The 12179-nt window shown below is 36.1% G+C and overlaps 1 protein-coding gene across 1 annotated transcript; it reads right to left on the reverse strand.

Annotated features, from left to right (window-relative positions):
• Window positions 1-2235: 2235 nt before the first annotated feature.
• LOC128043018 (uncharacterized) lies at window positions 2236-6925 on the reverse strand. Its single transcript, XM_052634811.1, is given in 7 exon segments — window positions 2236-2906; window positions 3495-3524; window positions 3771-4190; window positions 4281-4652; window positions 4655-4801; window positions 5212-5649; window positions 5752-6925. Coding segments are annotated over 7 exon segments (3252 nt in total).
• Between the last annotated feature and the right edge of the window lie 5254 nt (window positions 6926-12179).

Raw genomic sequence — 12179 nt, forward strand, 5'->3', positions numbered from 1 at the left:
AGCTGTTCGAATGTAGTTAGCAGCTATTTAGTGGATTCCTTAAAGTTACCTTGTATCGAGCACCCTAAGCCGTATCACCTTCAGTGGCTTAATGAATGCTCAGAAGTTAAAGTTACAAAATAGTCATTGATCACTTTTAATCTTGGGAATTACGAGGATGAGGTATGGTGTGATGTGGTCCCAATGCATGCGGCACACTTGCTCTTTGGACGGCCTTGGCAATTTGATCGTGATGTTACACACCAAGGCAAGCTTAATAGATACTCTCTTGTGTTTAAAGGCCGAAAATTCACTCTTGCTCCTTTAAATCCCAGTGATGTATATAAAGATCAATGAAAAATGATGAAATTTTGTGAGGGGGTGAGGGAGAAAGGACAAATAAAAAAGACAGGGAGAAAAGAGGCTAGTAGTGAAAAAAGTCAAAATTTAAATGGCCCAAAGGTGAGTGAATCCGCAAGTGGCAAAAATAGAGTGAAAATTTTAATTGCAATAAAAAAGATGTGCAGAGAGACCTATTCAATGAACAGCCTTGTATCCTTGTGAGGTTTAGGCAAAATTATTTATCTCTATCTACCATTAATGAAAATTTGCCTAGTGTGTTTCAATGTTTTTCGCAGGATTATGAGGATGTTTTTAGTGAGGCCCTAAAGGTTTACCACCTTTGCGTGGGATAGAACACTTCCATTGGCCACATATGAAAGAAAACTTCCAACTTCAATACCTTTCCGATGAAAGACGCTTTCATACGATCAACATAGGCAAAGATGAAATCACACTACATGAGCCCGAAGGTAAGCGAGGTAAGGAAATTTTATCAATCGAGTCCCGTGCAGATTTAAAAATTATTGATAAAACTTTTGGTGACTTAATTCTTAAAAGGTCCCCTCATTTTGATCCGATTAATTGTTATTCTTCGATTGTGGTTGATAAAGTCATTATGAAAGGAAGCGTGAGTTGTTATTCTCTTGATTTGCCTTGTGTAAAATCCGCGAATTTGTGCAAATCTATTTTGGTGAATAAGGTAATGATACGAACTCGTCTCGTGATGTTTTGAGTCGTATGTGTTGCCCAATCATGAATTGAGTAAGGATGGATTCGTTTCGGTTTTAAAATGAAACAAATTAGAGATAATGGCTTCAAACAAAGGTAATAAACAAAATAAAGAGGAAACAATAACAAATGAATTGGCTAAGTCCGAAAATGAACCAACAATAACGAATTGTTGACCCGAATCTCAAAATGGTCTTTAGGTGTTTTTCGGTTAAAGGAAACAGGAAAGGAACCTTGACCCACTATCAACTATGATAGGAACCAAAGGTATATTGAACGCCACACCAAAGGTGATAAGTTCAGCAACAAAGAAAAGATGGACGCCACAAGCTATGCTTGATAAGTCAAATCAATTCCGAAAGAACAAAGAGAATTGGATAGCTCACAATTCAAATATTTCATCTATATTTAGCAAGAAGTTCCCCCCTCTATGGCTGATTACATCTATTTATAATGTTAAAACAAGGTAACAAAAGGTCAAAACATCCACTTAATGTACCATAAAAGCGATGTCTTTTCTTATTCTTTGAACCAAATAACTCCTTCCATAAAATCACTTTAATTCAGCTGATTTGAATGTCTTTAATGGCTTAGAAAATGACTCTTGAGTTGTCCTTGGCTAGTTGAATAGACACCATCTCTTAACCAGCTCCTTAATGACATTTAAAGGCTTGATTAAGTTCTCTTGGAAACTCCAAAAACGGCTGGAAGTGGAAGAGTTATCGCGAATTTTAAAGGGCATAAAATGCTCTTTAAAACAACTCCTTTAATGATTTTAAGCTCCCTTTATAACAGCCCTTTAATTGTAACTCAAAAGAACTTGAACGACCACTTAATTAAATGTGTAATGACCTTGATTTGTAACCACTATAAGCTAAAAGTCACCTACAATAAACACATTAAAATGAGTTTATTAAACAAATAAAACACTTATTAATCATAACAAACATTAAACTTACTTAAATAAATGAACTAAAACTTATATGCAATAATTATTCCAAAGAACTAGTTTAATTAAAGAAGCATAATTTAAAGAACTTAAGTTATGCATCAATAAATAATCCTAGGAACTAGATCAATTAAGAAGCATCTTTATTTAATAAAGTTTAATAACTAACTCATTTATTAAAACTTAAGATAAGTGAAATTAATTGATCAGCTACTCATTTATTAAACTAAAACAAGTTAATTAAAAGAAACAAATTCAGCTTGTAATAAATTGCAAGTAACGCTTTTTGAACAGTTCGAAGCATGACTATCGAATTCGACCACTTGCTCTTCCCAATCTCGTTCCTCATAGCTTGCTATTGCATTTCGAAATCTCTTAGCTCGTGATCGAGTTATTGGCCCTCGTGGCAGCTCAATGGATTCAGTAGTAATTTCCCGAGCTAACCTTGCATCATTCCCCCCCTCTTCGAGGCGATTTGCTCCCAAATCGTCACCTACATCAAAAGGGGATAAATCAGCAACATTAAAAGTAGCACTAACCCCATACTCACCAGGTAAATCTAACTTATAAGCGTTATCATTAATCCTCTCCAAGACTTGAAAAGGTCCATCTCCTCGTGGTAAAAGCTTGGAATGTCTTTGAACGGGAAATCTCTCCTTGCGCATGTGAATCCAAACCCAATCACCAGGTTCAAATATTACTCGTTTACGGCCCTTGTTAACTTGATGAGCATATTGCTCTGTTCTTCGTTCAATATTATCCCTAACTCGTTGATGTAATTGTTTCACAAAATCTGCCTTTTTCTTTCCATCTACATGCACCAATTTATCAGAAGGTAAAGGCAATAAATCCAATGGAGTTAAGGGATTAAATTCATACACTACCTCAAATGGTGAAAACTTGGTAGCTGAATGTACCGATCGATTGTATGCAAATTCAATGTGAGGTAGACACTCCTCCCAAGTCTTTAAATTCTTACATATAATGGCCCGTAGTAGTGTTGACAGAACTCTATTAACAACCTCCGTTTGGCCATCAGTTTGGGGATGACTTGTTGTGGAAAATAATAGCTTAGTTCCAATTTTTCCCCATAAAGTTCTCCAAAAGTGGCTGAGAAATTTAGTGTCTCGATCCGAAACAATGGTTCTTGGAATGCCATGCAATCGTACAATCTCCCTAAAAAATAGATTGGCAACATTTAAAGCATCATCAGTTTTGTTACATGCTATGAAATGAGCCATTTTTGAAACCCGATCAACTACAACAAACACAGAATCTTTGCCATTCTTTGTTCTAGGAAGACCCAAAACAAAGTCCATAGAAATATTCATCCATGGCATTTCTGGGATCGGTAATGGAGTATAGAGTCCATGTGACTGGACCCTTGATTTCGCCCTCTTGTAAACAATACAACGATTGCACACTTTAGCCACATCTCGTTTCATCTTTGGCCAATAAAAGTGTTCTTGAAGAACGGCCAAAGTTTTGGCAATACCAAAATGTCCCATTAAACCCCCACTATGTGCTTCATGAACCAGCAAATTTCTAGTTGATCCTTGGGGTATGCACAACTTATTTTCTAGAAATAGGAATCCATCGTGTTGGTAGTATCTGTCATACGCACCTTGCACACATAACTTTTAAACTTCTCCAAAATCAAAATCATCAGCATATAATTCCTTTAAATAAGCAAAACCAAGTAACTTGACATCCAAATAATTTAGAAGAGCATACCTTCGCGATAAAGCATTCGCAACGATATTTTCCTTACCTTGCTTATACTTAATCACATATGGAAAGGATTCTAAGAATTCTACCCATTTTGCATGTCGTTTGTTAAGCTTAGTTTGCCCTCTCAAATGCTTCAAAGCCTCATGGTCCGTGTGTATAACGAACTCTTTAGGCCAAAGGTAATGCTGCCATGTTTCTAATGTGCGTATCAATGCGTACATTTCTTTGTCATAGGTGGGATAATTGAGCGTAGCTCCATTAAGTTTCTCGCTAAAATAAGCCATCGGTCGCCCATCTTGCATTAAAACCGCACCTATTCCTATTCCAGAAGCATCACATTCCACCTCGAAAATTTTGTTAAAATCCGGCAAACATAAAAGTGAAGCATTAGTCAAACAATCTTTGATTTTAACAAAAACAGATTCTTGTTCATCAGACCAAATAAAAGGTGAATTTTTTTTGATAATACCGGTTAATGGGGCAGCAAGAGTGCTAAAATTTGGTACAAACCTCTTATAGAAGCTTGCAAGGCCATGAAAGCTTCTAACTTGGCTGATGTTATTCGGTCGTGGCCATTCTTGTATTGCTTTAATCTTCTCTTGGTCCACCTCTAGTCCATTCGCACTTACAACAAAACCTAGAAAAACAACTTTGTCAGTACAAAAGTTACATTTCTTAAGGTTTGCATACAATACTTCCTTTCGTAAAACCTTCAAAATAGCATGCAAATGTTCAAGATGTTCAGTTAATGATTTGCTGTAAATTAAAATATCGTCAAAATAAACTACGCAAAAACGACCAATGAAAGACCTCAAAACGTGTTTCATCAACCTCATGAAAGTACTCGGTGCATTGGTGAGGCCAAAAGGCATCACTAACCACTCATACAAACCGTATTTAATCTTAAACGCAGTCTTCCACTGTCCCCCTCCCGCATACGAATTTGATGATAGCCGCTTTTCAGATCAATCTTAGAGAACAATTTTGCTCCACTAAGCTCGTCTAACATATCATCAAGTCTAGGAATGGGATGACGGTATTTGACGGTAATTTTTTTGATAGCTTGGCAATCTACGCACATCCTCCATGAACCATCTTTTTTAGGCACCAATAGAACGGGAACCACACATGGACTTAAACTCTCCCGTATATAGCCTTTTTCCATTAATTCTGCTACTTGTCGTTGCAACTCTTTAGTTTCCTTCGGGTTGCTTCGATAAGCTGGCCGATTTGGAATTGTAGCTCCGGGAATAAAATCTATTTGATGTTCAATACCTTGAAAAGGAGGCAATCCACTTGGCACATCTTCCGGGAAAACGTCTTTGAATTCCTGAATCAATGAAACAATAGACAAAGGTAAAGAATTATCAAGTTCGTTAGCAACAAATAAGCATTCCTTGTACATAAGTACAAGTACGGGTTGATGTAACAACAATGATTTTCTTATCTCCTTTTCTCTCGCAAATACGCTCATTTACCACTTTCAATTTCTTTTTGACTTTCTTGTTCCTCTCGTACTTTTACCTCCACTCCTTCTATTTTTTCTTTCTTTTTTTCATTTTTCTTGTCTCTCTCTTTTTCAATCTTTTCTTTCAACTTCAATTGATCTTGGTACACTTGCTTTGGAGTCAATGGCGCTAAAGTTACATTCTTGCCTTGATGCTTGAATGTATAGCGATTTGTATAACCATCATAGATCACGCGCCTATCAAATTTCCATGGATGTCCCAAAAGTAGATGTCCCGCATGCATAGGAACTACATCGCACACCACTTCATCTTGGTACTTTCCAATAGAAAATGCCGCCACAGCTTGTTTTGTTACTTTCAGCTCACCTCCATCATTTAGCCATTGCAACTTGTATGGAGTTGGATGTTTAGTTGTAGCCAAACCTAGCTTTTCCACCAACATAATACTAGCTACATTAGTACAACTACCACTATCAATGATCATACTACATACCTTGCCTTGAATGTGGCATCGAGTGTGAAAAATATTCTCCTTTGTTGATCGGTTTCAACACTTTGAATAATCGAGGCTACGCTTCACCACAAGAATTTCTCCTTCAACGGGTAACTCTAAATCTTCATCATCGGATGGCATTTCAGGTTTATTTTCATCCTCTTCCTCTGACTCAACTTCTCCATCATCTCTTATCACCATAATACGTCGATTGGGACATTGACTAGCTATGTGCCCACGGCCTTGACACTTGAAACATCTTATGTCTCTCGTGCGATTTGGCACTTGCTCATTTTTATTTCGACTTGTCTCTCCAACGGGCTGATTTGATTTAACTACTACAGTCGGCTCCTTTGTTCTAATTGGGGTTTTGTTGACTCCTTGAGTCCATTTGTTGGTTGAAGAATTAGCATAGGGTCTACTAACTCCTTTTCGCTTAAGTTGCTTTTCAACCTTAATCGCCATGTGAACCATGTCCATCACTTCAACATAGTGTTGTAGTTCAACTATGTTGGCAATGTCACGATTTAAACCCGCAAGGAACCTAGCCATGGTTGCCTCTCGATCCTCCTCGATACCAGCTCGAATCATCGCTATCTCCATCTCCTTATAATAAACTTCAACACTTCTATTTCCTTGAGTAAGGTTTTGAAGTCGTTGATAAAGATCTCGATGGTAGTATGATGGAATAAATCTTTTCCGCATGACTGATTTCATTTCTCCCCAAGTAGAGATGGGTGTTTCACGATTTCGTCGTCGACTTGTTACAAGCTGGTCCCACCACACTATGGCATAATCAGAAAACTCAATTGCCGCGAGTTTCACCTTTTTACTCTCTGAATAGTTGTGGCAATCAAAAACAAGCTCAATCTTCTTTTCCCACTCCAAAAAAGCTTCAGGGTCATTCTTACCTTGGAATGGTGGAATTGTCATCTTGATATCCTTAAGATTGTCATCGGGTCGATCACGATCTCTAGGACCTCGTTGTCGTTGACGGCCTCGACGTCGTACACTTCGGGCAGATGAATGATCACTTTCTTGTTCACTTGCTTCATAAGGATCTTGGATTGGACGTTCTCGCTCTCGTGTTGCACCTTCCGGAGTCATCTCACGTGGTTCTCGTGTCTCGACTCGATATAATCGATCTTCAATCGGTTCAAGTTTTCTATCAAATAATTGCTCCATCTCTCGCATAATTGCTTGAAGGGTAAGATCGCACTCCTCTTCCAACATTTCTTACGGACGTAACCCTCCTTCCACATTTTGATTTCTTTCCGGACTTCGTGACATTTTTTTAAATGAACTCACAACAAAGAATCTCACTATCCACTCACAAAGAAATCTCACTCACTTGGCTTTTATACTCTCGAATAAACTCACCACTCTCTTGCCTCTTTCCACTCACTCCTCCTCTCTAAGTTCTTAGGAATTATTTAAACTTAAAAAGCAATTATTGTGGGTCGGCTTACAAACTTGATGTTTGGGCTTGGTAAGATTATTGTAGGACAAAGGAAGGTAGGCTTGAAACAAAGAAATGAAAAGGTTGGGTGTGGCGAAATAGTAGAAGGTAATAATGACTAAAATTTGGGTAGCAAACAAAAACTAATTTTCAAAACTAGCTTTCTTTTTTTTTCACAATTTTTTTTTCAAATTTTTTTTGAATTTTTTTTCGAGTTTTTTTCGAGAAACTACTATACCGTAATGCCGACAACGTCGATTCTTACTCCAAATTTGCTAGCTCTGATACCAATTTGATACGAACTCGTCTCGTGATGTTTTGAGTCGTATGTGTTGCCCAATCGTGAATTGAGTAAGGATGGATTCGTTTCGGTTTTAAAATGAAACAAATTAGAGATAATGGCTTCAAACAAAGGTAATAAACAAAATAAAGAGGAAACAATAACAAATGAATTGGCTAAGTCTGAAAATGAACCAACAATAACGAATTGTTGACCCGAATCTCAAAATGGTCTTTAGGTGTTTTTCGGTTAAAGGAAACAGGAAAGGAACCTTGACCCACTATCAACTATGATAGGAACCAAAGGTATATTGAACGCCACACCAAAGGTGATAAGTTCAGCAACAAAGAAAAGATGGACGCCACAAGCTATGCTTGATAAGTCAAATCAATTCTGAAAGAACAAAGAGAATTGGATAGCTCACAATTCAAATATTTCATCTACATTTAGCAAAAAGTTCCCCCCTCTATGGCTGATTACATCTATTTATAATGTTAAAACAAGGTAACAAAATGGTCAAAAACATCCAGTTAATGTACCATAAAAACTGATGTCTTTTCTTATTCTTTGAACCAAATAACTCCTTCCATAAAATCACTTTAATTCAGCTGATTTGAATGTCTTTAATGGCTTAGAAAATGACTCTTGAGTTGTCTTTGGCTAGTTGAATAGACACCATCTCTTAACTAGCCCCTTAATGACATTTAAAGGCTTGATTAAGTTCTCTTGAAAACTCCAAAAACGGTTGGAAGTGGAAGAGTTGCTACCGAATTTTAAAGGGCATAAAATACTCTTTAAAACAACTCCTTTAATTATTTTTAAGCTCCCTTTATAACAGCCCCTTTAATTGTAACTCAAAAGAACTTGAATAGCCACTTAATTAAATGTGTAATGACTTTGATTTGTAACCACTATAAGCTAAAAGTCACCGCAATAAACACATTAAAATGAGTTTATTAAACAAATAAAAACACTTATTAATCATAACAAACATTAAACTTACTTAAATAAATGAACTAAAACTTATATGCAATAATTATTCCAAAGAACTAGTTTAATTAAAGAAGCATAATTTAAAAACTTAAGTTATGCATCAATAAATAATCCTAGGAACTAGATCAATTAAGAAGCATCTTTATTTAATAAAGTTTAATAACTAACTCATTTATTAAAACTTAAGATAAGTGAAATTAATTGATCACTACTCATTTATTAAACTAAAACAAGTTAATTAAAAGAAACAAATTCAGCTTGTAATAAATTGCAAGTAACGCTTTTGAACGGTTCAAGCATGACTATCGAATTCGACCACTTGCTCTTCTCAAGTTCGCTCCACATAGCTTGCTATTGCATTTCAAATCTCTTAGCTCGTGATCGAGTTATTGGCCCTCGCTAAAACTTCAATGGATTCAGAGTAATTTCCCAAGCTAAGGTTGCATCGTAAATCTAAATTTGCCAAATTTGTTTTCAATTTATATTCTCGCCTTAAACAATTTAGGTGGTTGTACATGAAGTTCGAGTTCCATTTGACAAAGGTTAACTCAACAATGAGCTTCGACTACACTATGCCCCGATGAGCGAAGGTTTGTATTAAATGGAAAAGGTAAAATCGACCCGTCTTCTTCTGCTTATAAAGGTAAGATGCTTGAAACTTTTGAAATACTTTTGTACTCCTCCGATAGTGACAAAGATCGTGTTGATGATTTAATTTTTGTAAAACACTTAGATCGAAATGTGCTCGATCGTCCTATTTTATTTAGTGATGATCTATCTATTTTGATGGTTGATAAAATATTCTTGTTTTTGATAATGCATGTGTGAGTGAATCTATAGACCGTCGACATCGCATGGTATGATTGTGCAACTCGTGAACCGTGTGTACCTTTTCAAATACCTACTTGTGATGATTACGTTTACCATTTGATTTATTACTCGCGATTTATTCATGGTTTGTGGAAACAATTTGAGATGATTGAATGCCTTAAAACATGTCCATCTTTGTTTCAATATTTGACGAGGCATTGGCGAGTAAATTAGCTTGTTTGCATGGTAATCAATCATCCATTCGCATGCGTTATACTTGTTTTGTTATGATTATGTTTGGACTACAAGTTCTACTTTTAATGTGGTTGACGATTCCCATTTGATTTTTAGAATCGAGGACTAATCTTTTTGAGGAAGGGGAAATGATACGAGTCATAAAGGCCTTAGATACGCATACCTAAAGAAAGAGAAAATCAAGATTCACTTTCTTGTTTTCAAGAAAATCAAGAAACCGAATCTTGGCCCAATTTTGCTGTTTGGAGCGATTTCAAGAATCAAGAAAATCAAGATTTCCAATCTTGGAAATCTTGGTCCAAGAAACTGAATCTCGCAGCCAAAGTGCATTAGATCTCCGTTACGAGCATCAACAAGTCAATTTCAGTAGGAGATGGACTACAAGGCCAAGTTGTTGAAGGCAAGGCCCAATAAGAGGATTTCAAGCCCAACCAAGAAGTCAAACCATACTTAGTTGAAAATCAGGCCAAATTGTTAAAGTGGCCCAATTTGTAAAAAAATTAATTGTTTAATTTAATTTTTAGGCTTTAGGAGTATTATATGTAAAAATTCGGCCCAAGCAGCCCATTAGAATGCCTTGGTCAAATTTCCCTCTTAAATTTGTTAATTAGGTTTTTTTTAAAGTTTTCCTAATGCGATTAGGAAATAGTTATAAGGCCTATTTATAGGTATGGCTGGCCACCCTTGTTACACACATTACAATTACATTAAAAATTTCAGATTTGCTTTGAGTGAAAATTCTCTTTCAGTTCTTCAAGAATTTTCTCGAGTTTTCTTTAGAAGTAGTTTTAACAATCTTTTTTATTGTGGGAGCCATCTTCAGCCTTCTTCTTGCCATTGTTCTTCATTGAAGGAGAGAGTAGAGCCGTTTGAAGGGAGTTGTGAAATCTTTCTCGATTTCAAGGCTTCTTAGGACTTTATCTTTATTTTTCTTTCTGTTCAATCTTTTTAATTTTCTGCTTGTGTCGATTTCATTATCTAACTTGTTTAAACTCTCTTGTTGCGTCTCCAGCCCCGTTCAACCTTCAAGAATCTGTTCGGCACCAACCTTGGACAACCAGAAACATTTTGATTTCACAAAACCCCTCTTTATTACCGTCCAAACCCTAGATCTAATTAATTTCATGATCTGCTGAGTTTTTTTGAAATTAACTTGTTGTTTTGTGTTCTTCTTTTCAGATTCTGCTATTTGGAACGTATCTTGAATTCAATTCTGTGTTCTTGGCTTACAAGATTAGCTATTCCTACGTGTTTTTAATTCTTGGCTGATCTTTTATTGATTTCGGTATTTTCATTTCAGATTTAATTGATTCTAAGCCGAATTTTCTATTTTCGTTTCAGATCCAAGCGTTTAGAGTTTTCATAGGAGTTTCTCGTGACTTGACAACTCGATCTTGGTCCACGCGCAACCTTCTATCAGCTTCTTAGGACTTTTCTTTATTTTTGTTGTTATTTATTACTCTTTAAATTTTTTGCTTGTGCCGATTCATTGATTAACTTGTTGAATCTCTTTTGTTGCGTTTCCAATTTTTTCGCTTCAAGCAACCGCTTAAGCACCATTCTTGGGCATCAAGAATTGTTCTTGATTCATAATTTCCCTCTTTCTTGCCGCACAAACCCTAGTTCTACATCAATTTGGTTTTCTTGTTCTGTTAAGTTTAACTTGCTGTTTTGGTGTTTTCTTTGTCAGATTCAACGTTGGAGTCTTCTTCGAAGTTAGATCTCATTTTCTTTACTTCCAATCAACGCTATTATTAAGTGTTTTCAAGCTTGGCTGAGTCTTTATTGTTTTGGGGTTTTTGTTTCAGATCTGGAATTCTAAGATTTAATTTTTTCTGTTTCGTTTCAGATCTAAGCGTCTAAAGCTTTCGTAGGAGTTTCTCATGACTTGACAACTCAATCTTGGTCCGCGTGCGATCCTCTATTAGTCATCACTCAAAATCAAATCTTTGGTTTGTCGATCAGACCAAACAACATCAACCACATTCAAAGAATAGAAATTAATCGGACGAAGATAAGAGAATCTTTTTAAAATTAAGTTAATTTCTACAACTTTCAAACTTGATTGCCATGACTTGGTTGTTAAAAATTCCTTACCTCGCTCACCTTCGTACTCGTTGGGTGTGATTTCATCTTCAACCTTACCTACGATGATCATACGAAAGTGTCTTTCAACAGAAAGGTATTGAAGTTGAAAATTATCGTTCATTATTTTGGGTCAATTGAAACACTCCTCACTTTTTCTGGTTCTCTTGCCTCTTTTTCTCTCATTTATTTTTTGACTTTATTTCTCTTCTTTCTTCAATTTCTTTTTCGGTTTTCTCTTTTTCTTTTCTCATTTTCTTTCTCATTTTCTTCTTTTTCGATTTTATTACAACTTGAGGATGAAACAAAGGAATTGAAAAGATAAGGGTCTTGCTCAAAGAAGGAGAAAGTATTCTCATAGGTATCTCGATCAAGTATTCGTGAATGTTTCTCATAACTCGTACTTTCTCATTCATCTCGAAGATTTTTTACTCAAAGTTTTCTTCTCGTTGACTCGAAAGCCTTTTGAATAGGAGTCTTGATATGAGTCTCTTCTTGAATAAAGTCGTCGTTATGAACTTAACTCCATTTCTCGACTCGGTGGAGTTTGCTTCCGTCAGGCTTTTTCCTCCACTCGGTCCAAACATCTTTGTAATAGGCCTAGC

The sequence above is a fragment of the Gossypium raimondii genome, chromosome 8, assembly GCF_025698545.1.
Source record: "Gossypium raimondii isolate GPD5lz chromosome 8, ASM2569854v1, whole genome shotgun sequence".
Classification (NCBI taxonomy): Eukaryota; Viridiplantae; Streptophyta; class Magnoliopsida; order Malvales; family Malvaceae; genus Gossypium; species Gossypium raimondii.